Genomic DNA, 17,954 nt, shown 5'->3' on the forward strand with positions numbered 1-17,954 from the left:
TTTGTTGTTGTTGTTTTTTTTTTGTTTCCTTTCCCTGGCAGGAGTGGAATATTGTAGGCACTTATTTACATTACAAAATGATCGGAAATAGAAGTACTGCATCTCTTTAGTTCTCTCTGGCACAGAAACCACAATAAAGCCATGAAAGAAAATGCCAAGCTATGTAATCAAATATTCCTGTATTTATTTTTCACTCCCAACAATTAAAGAAATGTTTAGGTTATTAATGTAGAAACAAACAAAAAAACTTCCACATATACATTTTTAACTTTTTTCTAGCCAGATTCCTTGTCACATCAATAAGGATCAGCTACACCCATCAGTGCATGTTCAATTCAGCATACGATTAAACAATTTGGCAAAAAAATGAAAATCTTAAAATAAAAATACATTAAAGAAATGCTAACTTTAAGCAATGCCAGATGAGTAAGGATTCAGAAAATAAGGCAAAAAAGGTACAGAAGAGGCATCATTAGAAGAATGTTTTAGTGTTTTTTTTTTTTTTTTTTTTTTTTTTTACAAAGCATGTAGCCAACTTATTTACAGTAGCAATGATTTCTAAAAAAAAAGTTGTTTTTTTTACTCTGCAAAATAAAAAATAGGATCCTTTACTTAGTACTACTGCTTATTGATTGTAGTCAAAGTCTTAAAAGAACACAGTCTAGGAAAACAAACTAAAGGATCTCAGTCCTGGAAATTGATTGGCAGATATTATCATAGTCCACAGTGACTAGATCATTGTCATGTTTTTCTTGTTTGTTTTAGTTTCTCTAGAATGAATAAGGAAATCTGTCACCAACAGTGTATATCCATTAAAGCTGGAAAAATAAGTGTTCAGCACAGAGAGGGGCTGCCTCTCCTATTTGTCTTCATCGCTGTCCCGGGCATTGCTCAGATTGCTCTTCTGGACCTCTAGCTCCTCTGCACTCACCATGGCCGGATCAATAGCTGCATACCTTGTGCCATGGAACTGGAGCAAATGGATCTGGTGAGCAATCAACACAACTGTTTGAATACCACTACACAGAGAAGCACAAAGCAAGAAGTACGGCACAGTGAGCAGTTGTAGGGTGTGGCATCGGAATAATGGCTAGCCAATTGACAAGTCTTGGGGAGTTTTTGAAATCTCCCAAAAACCTCTGAAATAAACATTAATTTTGATGAAACTTCAAGTACCAAAATGGAAGTGAAGAACTCACAGTTTAAAAAAATGTGAGTGTTAAAACTGTTTCAATATAGATCTGCAAGGCTAACATCAAACCGTTATAGCAATTTACCCAATAAGCTTACAATGGGAGCCTTTGTTGCAAAAAGACAGTCACACACCTGTTACGCTGAGTATAATCAGTTCCCTGTTGTACAGTGCACTTCACTGAAAAGTGTAGCTAAAAATATTTTCTGGAAAAAATAAAAATTCTCCTGCAAAGTGAAGGGAGTTTCTATTTGTGATTACATCAAAACTGAACTTAGGGACTTTTTTTAAATACAGCAGGGGACATTTAACAAGATTGGGGGGAAAAAATCTACAAGTTCCTCTTTCAATGAAGTGGCAGACAAGAAAACAAGGTATGAATGTAGTGTTTTATGATCATGAGATCTAACCACTGCCTTTTCATCTTTCTCTTCAAAGTGGTGTAAAAGCCCTTCCTCGGAATAACACCCATGTCCCCAGCAATGCATTCTGTTGATCGCTACGAAAGCACAGGAGAGCTGTGAAGCACTTACTTGTATGTAAAGGTTGACTTCAGCACTACGGCACAGATAGGGGAAGTTCCCGCCGGTTTTAAGGTGCGCTCGCCTGGCATTTGGATATAGCTTATACATTTCTTCTTTTGCTTCATGTGAAAGTGCACTCTGATCAAACACCTTAAAATGATCAAAATAGATATTTTATTTTTCTCAAAGAAGTACTAATACAATATATCAAAAGAAAATGGTCACTGTGGTCTACAGATTGGGTATAGCCTTTTGAAATAGAACACAAACTAATCAACACAATTAAAATAATTGAATAAGTGTATTATTTGCTAGGTGTTCCATGTGTGATAAGCTCAGCATGAATCAATACAGCAACCAGAACAATAATGCTTTATGTATGGGACTAGTCTAGATATGGCCGAAGTAGAGTCTTACATCAACAATGGTCACTGCGATGTCCTTTATTTTATGAGGCTCCACGTAGGAATTCTGGCAGTTCAACGTCAGCCGTGAGGCCAGTTCACTCTGGCTCAGGCTCTCCAGCTGATCCCCATGTGACAAAGCAGAAAACACAGAAGACGTCTGTCACACACTGAGTCGGGGATGTTCAGCATATTTACATTCTCTACATCTGGCATCAGACCAGTCAATGTACTGCGATACCCTGCTCCTTCCCCATTAGCACTAAGCAAACAGTCTCACAGTCTTGGAATGGAGAAGCTATGAAGAGCTGGTATTAATGTTTTGTATAAACTTTATATTAAATGTTTGAAATACTAATATGTCAACAGAGCCAATTGTATTAATTGTCAAGCAAGCAAATGTTAGCAAGGCTGTTTTTAGGAGTGCTGACGCTGCAGAAGTCACTCACAGCATTTGCTTTAAGGTGTTCTGTGGCTTATCTTAAGGCTGGAGAGGTCACATCATGGTTATTGATTAGCAGCTGCTATGATGACCATGGGACCAGATCTCTCCCAGTATATCCAAGGAAGCCATCTGGTTTCCACATCCCACACCTTCCCCCAGAAAGACAACCACGAACATTACAAGGGCCAGTGACCTGACCTTGAAATAACACTTCTTGGAAAGCATGTGACTGGACCCTGCCCACAGAACCACATGTCATGCATTGTATAAAAGCTGTTAACTTTTGCTGTTCAGAGAGACTCTGCTCAGGTGGAGCACTTCCATGTCAGGACCTCCCAGGCCTGGCATGTTAAATCTACATTTGTGACTACAGAACTCTCTGCTCTGTAAATTTTGTATATGTTAGGGAGGCTGTGGAGAAAGAATGGAGGGGGATGAAACACCTGCAGATACAGAAAGTGTCCCAAACAATAAGTACATAACAGATATATATATATATATATATATATATATATATATATATATACACACACATATATACATACACACACACACACACACACACACACACACACGCACCAAATTATCTGCCTTACCCGATCAACCATAAAGTCAATAGCATCTGCCATTTTTGGATCTACTGGGCCAGTAGCAAAGTTTCCCAAAACGATTTTCTTTAGCATAAAGGAAGGCATCAACCAGAAACTGAATGAAAGGAATAAGACAAGATCATGTTTACATCCTTTAAAAATTGACCCCATTATCATGTGTGGATCCTGACAGGTAAAGAAGCGTATTAAATATATTTTTAGGATTATATGGACCATTTAACCGCTAGCATGCAATTCTTGCTTCCCACCAAGTAATCGCTGGCAGATGCAAGATATTAGTTGTTAGAATGTATTTTTCAATGGCAAATTCTATACTGTGTGGTTTGATACAGCAAACAGACATCTCCCTCTGCCAGCCTGACCAGACTGACCTAAGGAGTAGAGGAGAATATGGGATAATATCCTATCCTTTCTGTAATCCAACAGAAGCATAATATTACTTATGTTCAGTAGTATAATTGAATGATATTAGTTTTCTATTTTTGTCAGAAATGAATGATTATTGAACATCTGTGACTTGACCGCATCTTCCCTCTAAAAAGAATCTTAAAAGAGAAACCAATTGACCTATGAGTTTTCAGTTCAACTATTTATTCAGATTGACTGAAAAACTAAGCATATGAAATTATCTTACACAGATCTAACTAAATCGGAGCAGTTTATTATAGGTGCTGTACCTGTTTGCAGTCCAAGTCTGATTGAAGATGGAGGTGTCACTGAAGGAATTACAGAGGATAAGTGAATGCACTCGAGGGGATTTGTGTGTGTACTCGGCAAACTTCTGAGCCAAGAATCCCCCTAGAGAAGCACCAAATAGGTGGACCTTCCAAAAACAAAAACAGAAAAAGAAGTTTAAATCACGAGAATTAACACTGATCAAAGGATCAGTTTTAAACCTTTTTGATAAACATGCAAGATGAAACCTCCCTTACTAGGCCTTATGAAAGTCAAACCAGTTGTAAAACATTACCATTGATTGTAAGTATATCAATATCAACAAAATGGAGGATTAGTTAAAAAATAAAAAATAAACTAACCTTATCCAGCTGTAAGTGGTCCAGCAGCTTCCGGAATCCATCGCAAAATTCCAAAAGATCCCAGTATACTGGATACTGAACCTTGATTACAAGATGAAGGGAAACAATTTTAGACAAATTCTATTATCAACATATAGGACCACTAGAAACATTGTCATTTGTTCTATACAGATGACATATCTCTTATGCATCCCACACATAATTGTCTTTGAAAAAGGTGGATAAACCACTTGCATAGTCAGATAGCATTCATAGAACTACCACTTTCTCAATAGCTAGTCATTGGTATTGTTTGGGATTAAATCACTACAATGTAATTCAGATCATAAACATACATAAACATGAAATGAAAGTGAACGCTGTACTCACAGAGACCACCCTGTAGCCCCAGCCTGTCAGTGCCAGAACCTGCTGAAAAAAAACATCTGCTGTGCCGCTGACCGGGGGTAGGAATATGATTGGACACCTGATGTTCTTTGGTCCTGCATCATACAGTGACCACACCTTACTGTCATCATCATCTACTATGATCTGTGAAAGAGAGGAACAGTTTAACACTCATAATGTATACTTAAAGTTATAATGAGCGATCTGTTGTTAATCAAGAGATCAACTGGGGTAAGAAAAAACCATAAGCCATGTTCCATTAAATTACTTGATTTTGTTTGAATCTGAGATCTGCTTGAAATAGTTGTGTGTGTGTGCTAAACATTGAATCCAGAAACAGTGTGCCAAAGAATGAGTGAATTAGTGTTTTCATGACGTAGGAAATATACTTTCACAATGCTTTTTTTTTTTTTTTACTGTGGTTCTCCATCACATGAGAATTGCATGCTAACTTTTTTTCCCCTCTCTCTTGCTGGAAAAACGAGACCTGATCACAGATAAGATCAGATAAACAAAACATCCCTTATAAAATATTAGAACATGCTCTGTGGCTCCAGGCAAGGATATCATTTTACAGAATGAGAGAAAATCATACAAAACAGCCAAGGACGGCAGACAGAATTGGCGCTCATATAAATGAATATTTTAGACTAATTTTAGTGTACTTAATTCTCAGTTACCAATATAAACTTAACAACTGAACCTGAAACTCAATTTGGGAAGTAAGAGAAAGATATTTTTAGTTTTGCCTTTCATTGCTAAGTTTCCTAAGGGTGTAAGCGGCCACAACTTTCAAAGAATAGAAACTTACCCTTTTAAATGGAACCGTGCTCCTAAACCAGTTGTAATCAGGAGAAACTCTGATCTCCTCCATGGCTGGAAGAAGCAACACAACAGTGCTTTAATAATTAAATACGAATTACTATTTAGTAATAAGAACACAAACAAATTCAAAACAAACAATAAAGCAATTTGAAATGACATGCTTGATATGCTCTCTGCCCCTTGTACAATTAGACTATTATTTAGCTGGCTGAAGAGAGACACAGACACACCCCTGTTAGCAATTTCAGACTTCCACCTGAACTGAGACATCAGTAGCTCAACCATCTATCTACCACTGAGGTACCAATAACATGTGGGCTCTCTCGGTCTCACAACATTTGCACTTCTCACAAATGGGTCAGTGTACATTTTATTGAGGGTGGAGAGTGAGCATGTCACAGAATATACTTCCCATCCTCTCAGAGCATGACACACAGCAATGACTGAAATGGGCGGAAAAGGCAGTCATGTGCACTGGAATTAACTTCTGAATTACTTGTATGGATCGGTAGAAGACACCGACTACATTACTAAATATAATCTCAGTGAAAGATCTAGAACGGTGGAATAGAATCGTCAGTAGGCATGTCTTCCACATGGTGTTCTGCAGCGAAATGTCCAATTAATTAGATGCAAAAAAGGCAGGCTAATTAAGTGTGATGAGACTTTACTCTGCTATAGGCGTGGTTGTTTTCATTATTTAAAAAGGCAAGTGATATGAACTAATGCATCACAGTTCTGTACAACAGGTTACATTATAAACAAATAAATACATAAATAAATAATCGTAATCAAGCGAGTCAGTTACATTGTGTGATGTTTCTGGAAGTTTTTTTTGTACAAAGGCATCAACTGACTTCCAGTATGTGAAAGTAATTCGCGTTTTCCGATTGTAATCCTAAAGGAAAAGTGTGTGTAGGGCATACGATTGTTAATGTGTGTAAGATGATCGTACATTATTTGTTATATGTCATATGACAGAAAGCCCCGAGTCCTGTACAGCAGTCACATCAGCACAAGCATCTTCTGCTCAGGACACTTCTAATCGAAATCAAGTCATGCCTTGACGAATGTAATTGAATTACTGTTGAATGTTACTGAATTAAAGCGAATGTAACGCAGAATGAAATAAGACTTATGCAACTGCCCTACTTATAGCTCTGCACTAAAGCTTAGTGGCTATAACAAGGAGTGTTGTTTTAATGTCACAAATGCATCACTGGCTATTATTTAATGAGTGGATGTGCACAGGAATATAGTCATGACAAACAAAGCGAGTGAGCTAACTAAAAACACTGCAAATGTCTGGAAACATCTCTAGTTCAATAAACATGCACAATTATATAATACTGTCGCTGAGTTTGTGTGTATTTTCATAGACGTGTCTAAATGAGAGGCTACACCAAGTGTTTTGAAATATTGTGAAATATTTCAGTCCTATACGGAAACTATTTTATGGGTAAAGGGATAAAGTTTGTATTTCATTTTTAGACGTTGTCAGTCACACTACGCTGAAATCACGGTGATGCTCCCTAAACTTGCTCGACAGATGATTCGTATTAAAACATGATTGAGGGACAAAAAAAGAAATAAGAAAATCTCATATCAGGGAGTTTAAGTGAAAGTCATTAGGGTTTACTCTGACAGTCTTGCATTTAATGTATACAGATTTTAAACACAATCTTCTGAAAATAGGTATGCAGCATAGATCATCCACTTCAAAAAGCTAAAAAGAAAGCATGGACTGGTTTGAACCACAACAACTTAATTATACGAACTAATGAACCAGCACCAATTTGTTTGCAGCTCAAATCGTGCTTTCATACCAAGGACTTATTTTATTTTTGGAGGACATTTCTTATTTATTATTTTGCACGGCATGTACGTTGTACTAAGCTCCTGCCAACTTCGTGTAGCAATGGGAAGTCATTTTCAAGCCAGCAGTTGGTAGGCACTCAACCTCATTAATTAGGCACCTTCCCTGCGAGGTGGGGCTTTCAAATAAGTTCAAACATAACACAATAACTTCAGAAATAATCAAACAGAGACAATAATTACCGTGTTCGTTTAGGGTACCATCCAGACTCTTAACAACCGTCCACAGTCACCCCAGGATTTACTGGTTGCATTATCTTTTCTTTCCCAAACCTAAATCATATGACACACAACACACCGCGGACCCACTTCCGTGATGCGCAGGCACTAACAGCTACGTCACACATGCGCCTGCGCTGTAAGGGACCTTGGAAGACATCTTCCCATTGGTGTATTTGTAGTTTCAAACTCTCGGTTTATCTGTATATATGAAATACTGCTTTTCATTTTAAGCTCGTGAGCAAGCTGAAGACGTATAATGTCCCCAAGATTACATGTTAAAGCAAGATGGTTTCCAATCTCACATATTTAAATACTGGGTCAACACACAGGTGCAGATCTGCGCTCCTAAACCAATAGGATCGGGGGATTCTGCAGATCCGTGCACAACTGCGCTACAAAAACGCGAGCACATACATTTCTGTGTCTTTTAGGTCGCAGATGTCCACAGAACTGTATTTTGCTTGTCATATAATTGAATCAGTGCGTACATGCGCTACACGAACACGGCATTCGTTTTGACACGCCCGGCGTTCTACATTCTTTTTCTCCACTGTTTGTCGCCACCCCTTGAGTAGCATGTGATCCAAACAGCGTCGTAACGGTAGCTGACCTACTTCAGAGCAGCAGGGGTTACATCACTTCAAGAGCAATAAACTGTCACTGCATCAAGCGAAAACCAAAACCCGTCCGATAAATACCAATGCGAGCCGTGTATTGCCACACAGCCAGCCCGGTAGGAAGCGGAAATTCGTGAGAGTCGCTGCCGACAGAGTGACTCGGCGGATTGGCTCTCCTCGCTGGGGTAGTTGGTTGCTTCCGATCGTGGAGGCTTTCCGTGTGTAACTAGAAACGGGTTGTTGGCCTTATTGCAAATCCACAGCTCATTTCGTGTGCGGAAAGTGTTATCCTGCGAGTTACAGATACTCGACACCCAGGGGGAAACTGTTGCCCCCCGTTTCAGACTCGTTTTTCTTGTTTGTTTGTGGGAGGTTTATTATTACTTATGTCTTTCGGACAGGCTTGGGCCTAGACACAATTTGACAACATCAGCACTCGCTGAGCACAACACGTACTGTAACACTGCGGCACGCATTAAGGACTGTTTATTTTTTTAGCCGAGCATTTTTAAACGGACAAAAGTGAGAAGCTATGTCCTGCACATGTACGTCTGCGGCGAGATTGCTCCTTAATTCAGCGCAAAAAGGTAATTGTGTCATTCAAATCCCCCCCCCCCCTCTCTCGTATTTAAGGTATAGGTAGACATTTGTTATATGTCATCATATATTCAAGTGAAAGTGTGTATACGATGTTACGTTTAGTGTCCGAGGAATTGAGCTAATTTGGTGTTTTGTGTATATTGACTTCTACAACAAATACAAGTTACGCTATGCAATATTACCAACAACTGCTTTATGATGTATGATTGCGTTTAGTTTGAGTATATATTCCTGGTGGCTTGTTGTTTATTCGTAAAACAGCTGACAGAAGCATGGGTCATTAGTACACAACTTAGCACACTGGGGACACAATGCAGGTGTGTTAATTTACATCCAGCAAGAAAAACCATCAGTTTTGTGTTGTGAGACAAGTAACTTAACTTTGAATCGGGGTACGTATTTGTTGATTTTAATCTGTTTGTCTTCTACCCACAGGCAGTTTAGTGGCAATCATTTAACTGGTAATACTTGATCCACTTAAAAAACAAAAAGTGTTCCCCTTTGACCTTTGCGAGGAAATGTAATCATCTGTCTAAAACGCATTAGTATTGATGATATCGTCTTTTTTTTTAGTGGTGCTTACTAGGGAAAAGGTATTCACGCTTCAATTGTGTTGTCAGGATCTCCATAAATCTCATACAGCACTCCCAGGTTTTAGTAAGAGGTTTATGCTTAGGTCTTGTATGCAAGCCCAAAGCCCATTACAATCCACAGATGTGTGTATTGATTGTTGTTGTTATGTGACTCTCCTACAGGAATCTCTTGCTCCAGGGTTCACCTCTATGCACTCGGTCGACCTGGCACACACAAGGTCCATTTCATAAGGAGACTGCCTGTCAGATCCTTTTCAGAGACTGCCGTGTACTTTGCTTCGAAAGACAGCACAACCAAAGATGGCTCTGGTGATGGTGGGAAGGTAGCCTGTTTCCTGTTGTCTTCAGTCAGATTAGTGCACATTAACAGAGTATATGTAATAGATTGTGTATTAAAAAAATAATAATAATCCTCTGTGAATTATGTCCAGCGTTTCAGTGCATCCACATGTCCTTGAATGAGGATACTTTAGCACGTGTCCGGATCGAATTATAGACCTTCTCCCTTGTTTTGTGAAACCAGAAATCCGTTGGTGAAGGAGGTGGGAAACGGTCCACGGGCTCTGGAAACTCCGGAAAAGGAGGCAACCACCTGTGCTGTCCTAAGTGTGGGGACCCCTGCACTCATGTGGAAACATTTGTCTGTGAGTGTTATTACAGGAGGAGGTATATAGATATGAATCTGTCTGAATTACAATGGTGCGAGTGACAGATTGGGAGTAACCCAAGTATCTCAGTGTTATCCTCTAAATTGGTTTATCTTGCACATATTTCTAACCGCAATACAAGGGATTGTTGCCTCCTTGTTTTGGAAGACCTTGTTTAAATAATAAACATGAAGGCACTGCATAATATATTAGTGAGAAGTATTCACAAGGTAATGCACCTGAGCAGTTAAAGTGGAAATAAAGTATATACATATACTGAATATTATCTTATCATGCCAAGGATTTCATCATACTTTGGTCGGGGGGGCAACAATGACCTCGTGCTAGTTGACTGTAGTATCACGTTGACCTTAATAGTTGGTCAGGTATAGCCTAACTAGTGCAAACTGGTTTCTTACCTTTTCCAGCTGCACTCACATTGTATTAAACCTTTGTCTTTCAAGACGTTATAGGGAAAAAAAGACTAAAAATAATAACTTTTTGCTTCTGTTATGTTGTTTCAGCTTCAACCCGCTTTGTGAAATGTGAAAAATGCCATCACTTTTTTGTTGTGCTGTCAGAAACTGACTCAAAGAAGAGTATAAATAAAGAGCCAGAATCAGCTGCTGAAGCAGTAAAGCTGGCATTCCAACAGAAGCCCCCTCCTCCACCAAAAAAGGTAAGACCCAGGCCCGGCAAAAAGTTGTCATTAACTAGGGACAGGGTACCTTTTGTTTTGGGTTGGGGTCAATTCCAAAATCCTTTTTCAGACCCATTCCAAATGCCAATTATTTTTGCCATGGACATAATAGGTTCTATTGAAATTGAATAAAGAATTACAAATGGAGTTGGAAGGGTAAAACTGGAACTGACCCCAACCCTGTTTCTTTTATCTAAAGCCAACTTAGATAATAGAAAAACCCTTATCTGTAAGTCATATGTAGCTAAACTATCCAGTATTTTTGCCATTGGGAAGGTATTCAGAGCTTGTGAACAACAACATTTCTGCTTTATTAACATGTTGAAACTACAATCAAATCCTTATTGTATGTTTTTTACCCTAAATACAGATTATATTTTATTTGAAAGTTTATATATATATATATATATATGGAAATTCTTTCCAGGCCTATCCAATTGTTCGTGTTAAAGAGTGTTAATGGCTCTATTCCAGCCCTCAGTGAAAGAAGTCCACTTACGTGTTCCCCCCCCCCACCCCCACCCCCCCCCCGATTTCAATCTGCATGCTTTCAAAAAGAATGTAATGATACAGTTTGCTCAAATTGTCTTCCAGATCTACGCCTATCTTGATAAGTATGTTGTTGGCCAATCCTATGCAAAGAAAGTGCTCTCAGTGGCTGTATACAATCACTACAAACGTATTTACAACAATATCCCAGCCAGCATGAGGCAGCAGGCAGAAGTGGAGAAACAAGCCTCCTTGACACCACGAGGTTGGTACAGTAAAGGAGGCGCCAAAACAAACCGTGCCTTACAAGAGGGAGCTCCATTTCCCTAACTGAAACATTCTCTCTTTACAGTAACCTTTTTTATTTTCTTCCATTTGTGTTACTTGCGGGAGATTTGCTTCAGTGCTTCTTGCATATATGCTTGAGCAGTGCAGCATTTGGACATGTGGAATAGGATTGACTTTTCTAAGGGAATGTGTTGAGTATCGGACAACTATGGTGGTTTATATATATTTAAAAAAAATGGTGTTCTGTTATAACTCTGCTGTTCGTCTGCTGGCTTTAATCCATATCGTTTCATGTTCTGGTCCAGTGTCTGTAATGTAGCTCAGGCCTGTTAATGATTGTGGAAACACTGATGCATGCAGACACTTTAAATCGGAAACTGATCTGGCATGAACATTCCAGCCTGGATTAGTTAAACAGACCCCCCTTTCTGAGCTCTCTGTGAATGAAATCACTCTATAGCCACGTGAGCACAAAGCCCAAAATGTTTACAACCGCATGCAGTGAGTTCCTTTCGTATGATTTGGCATTTGTACAATCAAGTCAGAATCTGCATTCCTTTTTTGTTTAGTTGCCACCTGATGTGTGTGTTTGAAATGATCCCCTGTGTAAAATCAAATAAAGGACCTTACATATTAAAATCAACATTTCCTATTTGTCGATGCAGGATGTGGTGTAGATGGCATTGTTTATTCAGAACCGATCTGGTGCTGTAGCTTGACGGTACTGTCTGATATTGCAATTTTCATCCTCTTTCTGTAGAGCTAGAAATACGAAGACGGGAGGATGAATACAGATTTACAAGTAAGTGACAATTCCTCATGTCCTTCACAAAGATAACTAAGTGTATTGTCCTAAACCCCATGATTTACAACAAATGCCATTTCCACATCCATTGCTTTTATTTGTTTATATATTGTAATCTGTGTATTGTACAAATGCCAAAATCTTACTGCAGTCAATACTTTCTTATGCTAAGGCTGGAGAATGAAAACCTAACTTAGTGCTCAGTGCTTCAAAATTATGTTTGGAAATTGTATTTGTGACATTGTGTAAACATACTTATGTCAACTTTTTGTTCTTATTTTATCATTTGTAATCTGTGAATATCTTTCTTTGCAAAAGTAAAACTGGAAAATTACTATTGGTGGATAAAAACTAGATTTTCAATTTGTTTTAAGGAAATATACAGGGAACTTTTCCTTAAAGGCCCTGACACTTACATGTGCACTGCAGAAAGATAAACTGTACGTACCAGTGACCTATTTTCTGTCTTCTGCTGCCTAATTCTTACAGGCATTCTCCTTCAGGCTGTAACTGTATACTGCCACTGATTTCCAGAGTACGTACATATATAGTTCGAACTCTCAAAATATTAGATATTGTGCCATGTTACATTACATGCCCTGAATTTTCTCACTAAGAAGCAGAAGGAAAAATTAAAAGGAAAAAATCTGATTCATTGCACTAGCATGCCCAGCTGTTATAATAAAGCTAAATCAGAGGGAGTTTCAGGGAGGGAATGTTTTTGTTTGTTTTATTTCTGATTGCATTTAAATTAAAATGTAGATGTTTTAGGTATAGGAGTTAATGCTACATATACCATTTATTTCTTATTGTATCTTATGATGTCAACACCGTAGTGTCTATGTGCATATGGTTCTTTTCCAGTGTCCTGTTTTTTAACACCAGTTGATCATGAGTGCCACATTGAAGCGTGATTAATGACAGATGATCCAATGAGAAAGATATGATCTCTGCAGTAATGCTGAGAGGGTTACTTCACATTGCATCCCTGGCTTCATGCACTGAGGGTGTTTTTTTAAAAAAAAAATAATAATAATAATAAAAAACAAATGTAGTTCTAATTCCTATCCTGATAGCATTTAGACCAATCACAGCCTTCTCATAGGTGAAGAAGAATGACTTGAGTATGAAAATGTCAGTGTTGCTTCTTATATATATATAAATATATATATATATATAAAGTATGTATGCATTTATGTGGGTGTGATTACATAATTTGTACCTGTTAGATTTTTGTCTTTCCAGACGAACCGGTCACTGCTGAAGCTTAACCCTTAACCCTTATAAAGCCCCTTAAGCAGTTTGGTCTAAAGTAGGTTACTAAAATTTCAGCATTCCAATGGCTGGATTCCAAACCCTTTTTACATTTAAGTAATACAGGAAAATAATATATAAATGTGTATATTTTAGAAGCTTGTTATCCATTTGGTTTTCATTTAAAATAATCTGATTGTAACATTTCTACAAACTCTGTCAGATATATTTGGTATACAACTATACACAAGTCCTATGTTAACCCTTCCAAATACTTTTGGAGAGACGCTTTTTCTTTGTGGTCCCAACTGTGGCCATGTCCTGTTTCAGAGCTGCTGCAGATTGCTGGAATCAGTCCCCATGGCAATGCCCTGGGAGCCTCCATGCAGCAGCAAGTGAACCAGCAAGCCCCTCAGGAGAAGAGAGGAGGAGAGGTGCTGGACTCGAACAATGATGACATTAAACTGGAGAAAAGCAATATTCTACTGCTAGGTCCAACTGGATCAGGTTGGTTTGACATCTAGTCATGGCTGCAAGTCTGAATACTATGAAGGAATGGTATGGTATGAAGGACATTTTCTTGTCTCGCATCAACAGGTAAAACTCTGTTGGCTCAAACGCTTGCGAAATGCCTGGATGTCCCCTTTGCGATCTGTGACTGTACTACATTGACCCAGGCCGGGTATGTGGGAGAAGACATCGAGTCTGTAATTGCCAAGCTGCTGCAGGATGCTAACTATGCAGTGGAGAAAGCACAACAAGGTAGGTGATGAAATGTCACTGTGAAACATTTTGTATTTGGTTCCTGTCTGCTTGTAAGAACAGTCTCTAATGTAGTCTGTAAGAAAACAAAATCCTCTGTGTGCTCTGAAAGTTCCAATAAGATTCTGTCAGTTTCACTTCATCAACTCGGAGAAGCATTTAGGTAAGTAAACGGATCGAGACCCAGCTTGAATTAAAACATCGGCCAGGCGGATTACCACAAATTATACTGTTTTACTTGGTGTATATGTTAGAATCCTCTGGCAAACAAAATGTTATCCTCTTGTTATTGTTTTTGTGCTTTGGGATTGTTGGGAGAGTTGAAGTTGACTAAATTTGAAATATATTATATAATGCACATTACAGTTTACAGTGTTTCTGCTTGGATTTAATATGATTACAATATTGGATGGTTATTTCTGCTAATATAAATGTTAAAAAACAAATTATTTTTCCTTACAGGCATAGTATTTTTGGATGAAGTTGATAAGATTGGCAGTGTCCCGGGAATTCATCAGTTACGAGATGTGGGCGGGGAAGGTGTTCAGCAAGTCAGTATATGAACAAAAATATATAATTCTATTCATGCATCACAGTATACTACCAGATATAGACTGACAGCTTTTCTTCTACTGAATCTTTCTGCTAGCATTTGCTTTCTTACGATCACAAACATTTGATGAAATATTTTTCCACTCACGCGTTTCATTTTTGTCCTTTTTGTTAGGGTTTATTGAAGCTCCTGGAGGGTACCATTGTTAATGTTCCTGAAAAAAACTCCAGAAAACTGAGGGGAGAGACAATGCAAGTTGATACAACCAACATCCTGTTTGTGGCTTCTGGAGCCTTTAATGGACTTGACCGAATAATCAGCCGAAGGAAGAATGAAAAGGTTGGTGTGATACATATATTCTGTGCTTAAGGTCTGGAAAACTGTCATGTAAGAATATGGTGTTATTAAAAACTTACAGTCATAGAGGAATCTGAATATTGTTCACCATTTAATTGATTCATTATTTTTATCAGAAAGACTTGTTTTCAGTGACTGCTGTCTAAGATGCAATGTGGAAATTGCCTGGAACTCTCTGATCTTTGATTTCCCCCCCACCCCTTGTGCTGCAGTACCTGGGCTTCGGCACGCCATCCAACATGGGGAAGGGGCGCAGGGCGGCAGCGGCGGCAGACCTGGCCAACAGCAGCGGGGAGGGGGATGCAGTGCTGGAGATGGAGGAGAAGGACCGACTGCTCTGCCACGTGGAGGCCCGTGACCTCATCGAGTTTGGAATGATCCCGGAGTTCGTGGGCCGGCTGCCCGTGGTCGTGCCTCTGCACAGCCTAGACGAGGAGACACTGGTCCGCATTCTGACTGAGCCACGCAACGCTGTAGTGCCACAGTATCAAGCACTGTTTAGCATGGACAAAGTAAGATCCGAAATAGTTTTTTTGACAGTGAAAATATATTGATTAATTGTATTGATACACAGCATGTATTTTCCCCATATTGACCACGGTCCCAGTGCTTTTGAATGCCACTTATTTAGTGAGGCAATTCATGAACAGCCTTGTACTGATGTCTGCCACCTTTCTAGTGTAACAGGTTTTCTTAATCTCATTGCAGTGTGAACTGAATGTCACTCCTGAAGCCTTGAGGGCCATAGCCAGACTGGCTTTGGATAGGAAGACCGGAGCTCGTGGCCTGAGATCAATTATGGTATGTTGGTAAAAAAATTATAATCAGCTGTTCATTTGGATAATAAATGGGATCTTTAATTCTTCTCATTGTTTTAACAGGAAAAATTGCTGCTGGAACCCATGTTTGAAGTGCCAAATTCAGACATCATGGCTGTAGAACTGAACAAAGATGTAGTGGAGGGGAAGATAATTCCAAGATATATCAGGCAAGTCTAGCTGGCACTGGTATTCATTAAAGACTTCATACACACTCCTGTGCCATTCATATTGTACACGAGCACAGGAACATGATGAAGATTCGACATCTGCAAAGACTTTGAAGTTACATTGTGCTTCTCTTCCTTTTTGTGTTTTTAGGGCACCTGCTAAAGATTCTACTGAGGAGGAGTATGATTCCGGTGTTGAGGAAGAAAGCTGGCCGCGGCAGGCAGACGCAGCCAACAATTAAACTTTTAATGCATTTATAAACTTTTCTATCAAATAATGAATACACAAATAGAACCTTATACTTTAAAATAAGCTATGGATTTCCCTGTAATCCATTAAAAAAAAAAACATTTGTTTGAAACTGTTAAGGTACACGATCAGGAAAGAGAAGCCTGAAGCCTGTGCACCTGAAGCTGATTATACACAGGGTATTTGAATAATACTGATTTTTACCATTAACATTTTGCCTCCCTTGAAATTTAACGAGCGAAAAGTAGCCTAACGGAGAACAATAAATGGATCCCTATGACACAGGGCCTGATTTTCCCTTTGGACAAACTTACCTTCTGATTGTTTCACTATGGAGAGGGCGGTTTGGCCGCAGAGATGAGAAGGGTGTTTATTTATTCCCAGGTATTGGGATGATGCACTTATTCCTATCAACAGAATTGTTGGGGTAGGAAGTGCATTAACCACTTGAAATCCATAAATAAACTGAGTGGGGACAGTGAAAAACCATGTTTGTTCTCTGTATCAAGATCCTTTTGTTTTATTCTTGACCCATTGCATCGATAGGTTTTATTTTGATTTAAAAATATATATTGGTTGATATGGTTTGGGAACCAAATGGTGGAGATGGGATCATTTACAAAAAGGCTAAGGTTAGGTCAGTAAATATTACCAGGATTAACATTAATTCAGGCTGGGTTTTTTTGTCTTCTATTGGGCCAATAAGGCTCTTAAATCTGCTGAACACTTCATTGCCAGTTACAGGTTGTCATGTGGAAGCTGGTTTGTAAATGTGAAACACTTCTCAGATGTTTTTTAAAAGCATAATTTTTGTCAAGGTCACCTATGCTGTGATGGTTTAATACACAAGACTAATTGAAAATTGTTTTTAACTTATATACATATATATATACTTAAGCCAGCTTTCAGTTAAAGGAGAAAATCTAGTAAAGTTTTTAACTGTAAAAAAAAAAAAATAATAGATAATGCTGCTGAAAAAGGGAATTGTCTTTTGCATATCCCCCTGAGAGGTGTATGTATGCTGGATTGAATAAACATGGCAGGGTTAAAAGATCCAAATCTGTATTTTTTTGTGACAATGGTATTATGAAATGTGGGAGGTTTTTTCCCCAATTGTGGTGCTTTCATGTTCTCTTTGGAACTTTTATCTTCACCCCTTGTGAGACCCACACAACCATCAAAACCATCGTCCTCTCATTGCAGTTACCTTTGACATGTTGGCTGTGCTTTGTGTTATTGTACCGGCCCACTTCTCTCCTAGTTTCAAAATAACCTTTTTTTTTATTTATTTTTTATTTTTTTAATAATCAGGTGACATTTGAGTTTGAAAATTGCACCTCTTTTCCCTTCTATTTTAAGAATCATGACTCCACAACCAAACTGTTTTCCCCCCTGTAAAACCTTTGTAAACACAAAAGGATTTGTAGATGTGATTGTTAAAATATATAAATAAAAATGTATATATATCTGTATAAATTGGTTTCTTTTAAACACAAAATAGCTTCCAAAACACTCATTATCACAAATAA

The 17,954-nt window shown here is 38.5% G+C and overlaps 2 protein-coding genes across 3 annotated transcripts; one reads left to right on the plus strand and one right to left on the minus strand.

The window, feature by feature from the left end:
• Positions 1-162: 162 nt before the first annotated feature.
• On the minus strand, positions 163-7,645 carry spg21 (SPG21 abhydrolase domain containing, maspardin). The gene is made up of 9 exons (XM_066701539.1): positions 7,484-7,645; positions 5,412-5,476; positions 4,583-4,744; positions 4,214-4,294; positions 3,854-3,999; positions 3,162-3,270; positions 2,134-2,241; positions 1,726-1,866; positions 163-985 (listed from the first exon to the last, which is right to left on the minus strand). Exons 2-9 carry the CDS (start codon positions 5,472-5,474, stop codon positions 860-862), a joined length of 936 nt encoding a protein of 311 aa, XP_066557636.1. The 5' UTR covers positions 5,475-5,476; positions 7,484-7,645; the 3' UTR covers positions 163-859.
• A 638-nt stretch (positions 7,646-8,283) lies between these two features.
• On the plus strand, positions 8,284-17,478 carry clpxa (caseinolytic mitochondrial matrix peptidase chaperone subunit Xa). Of its 2 annotated transcripts, XM_066701536.1 has the most exons (14): positions 8,286-8,726; positions 9,495-9,655; positions 9,856-9,976; positions 10,504-10,658; positions 11,274-11,433; positions 12,217-12,258; positions 13,846-14,022; positions 14,113-14,277; positions 14,740-14,828; positions 15,005-15,169; positions 15,400-15,699; positions 15,896-15,988; positions 16,069-16,175; positions 16,327-17,478. In XM_066701536.1, the coding sequence occupies exons 1-14, from the start codon at positions 8,672-8,674 to the stop codon at positions 16,415-16,417; spliced, it is 1,881 nt and encodes a 626-aa protein (XP_066557633.1). In that variant the 5' UTR covers positions 8,286-8,671; the 3' UTR covers positions 16,418-17,478. The 2 variants fall into 2 exon arrangements, with proteins under 2 accessions (XP_066557634.1, XP_066557633.1); XM_066701537.1 differs by lacking the exon at positions 12,217-12,258 and having other exon boundaries at positions 8,284-8,726.
• Positions 17,479-17,954: the final 476 nt, after the last annotated feature.

This window comes from Amia ocellicauda, chromosome 4, assembly GCF_036373705.1.
Source record: "Amia ocellicauda isolate fAmiCal2 chromosome 4, fAmiCal2.hap1, whole genome shotgun sequence".
Taxonomy (NCBI): domain Eukaryota; kingdom Metazoa; phylum Chordata; class Actinopteri; order Amiiformes; family Amiidae; genus Amia; species Amia ocellicauda.

Coding starts and splice junctions, on each gene's coding strand:
- spg21 (XM_066701539.1), bottom strand. CDS start 5,474: ATGGAGGAGATCAGAGTTTCTCCTGATTACAACTGGTTTAGGAGCACG. Junction 4,745..5,411: donor GCACGGTTCCATTTAAAAGG/GTAAGTTTCTAT, acceptor TCTCTTTCACAG/ATCATAGTAGATGATGATGA. Junction 2,242..3,161: donor TTGACTTTATGGTTGATCGG/GTAAGGCAGATA, acceptor CATGGGGATCAG/CTGGAGAGCCTGAGCCAGAG.
- clpxa (XM_066701536.1), top strand. CDS start 8,672: ATGTCCTGCACATGTACGTCTGCGGCGAGATTGCTCCTTAATTCAGCG. Junction 11,434..12,216: donor AGCCTCCTTGACACCACGAG/GTTGGTACAGTA, acceptor CTCTTTCTGTAG/AGCTAGAAATACGAAGACGG. Junction 14,829..15,004: donor GCGGGGAAGGTGTTCAGCAA/GTCAGTATATGA, acceptor CCTTTTTGTTAG/GGTTTATTGAAGCTCCTGGA.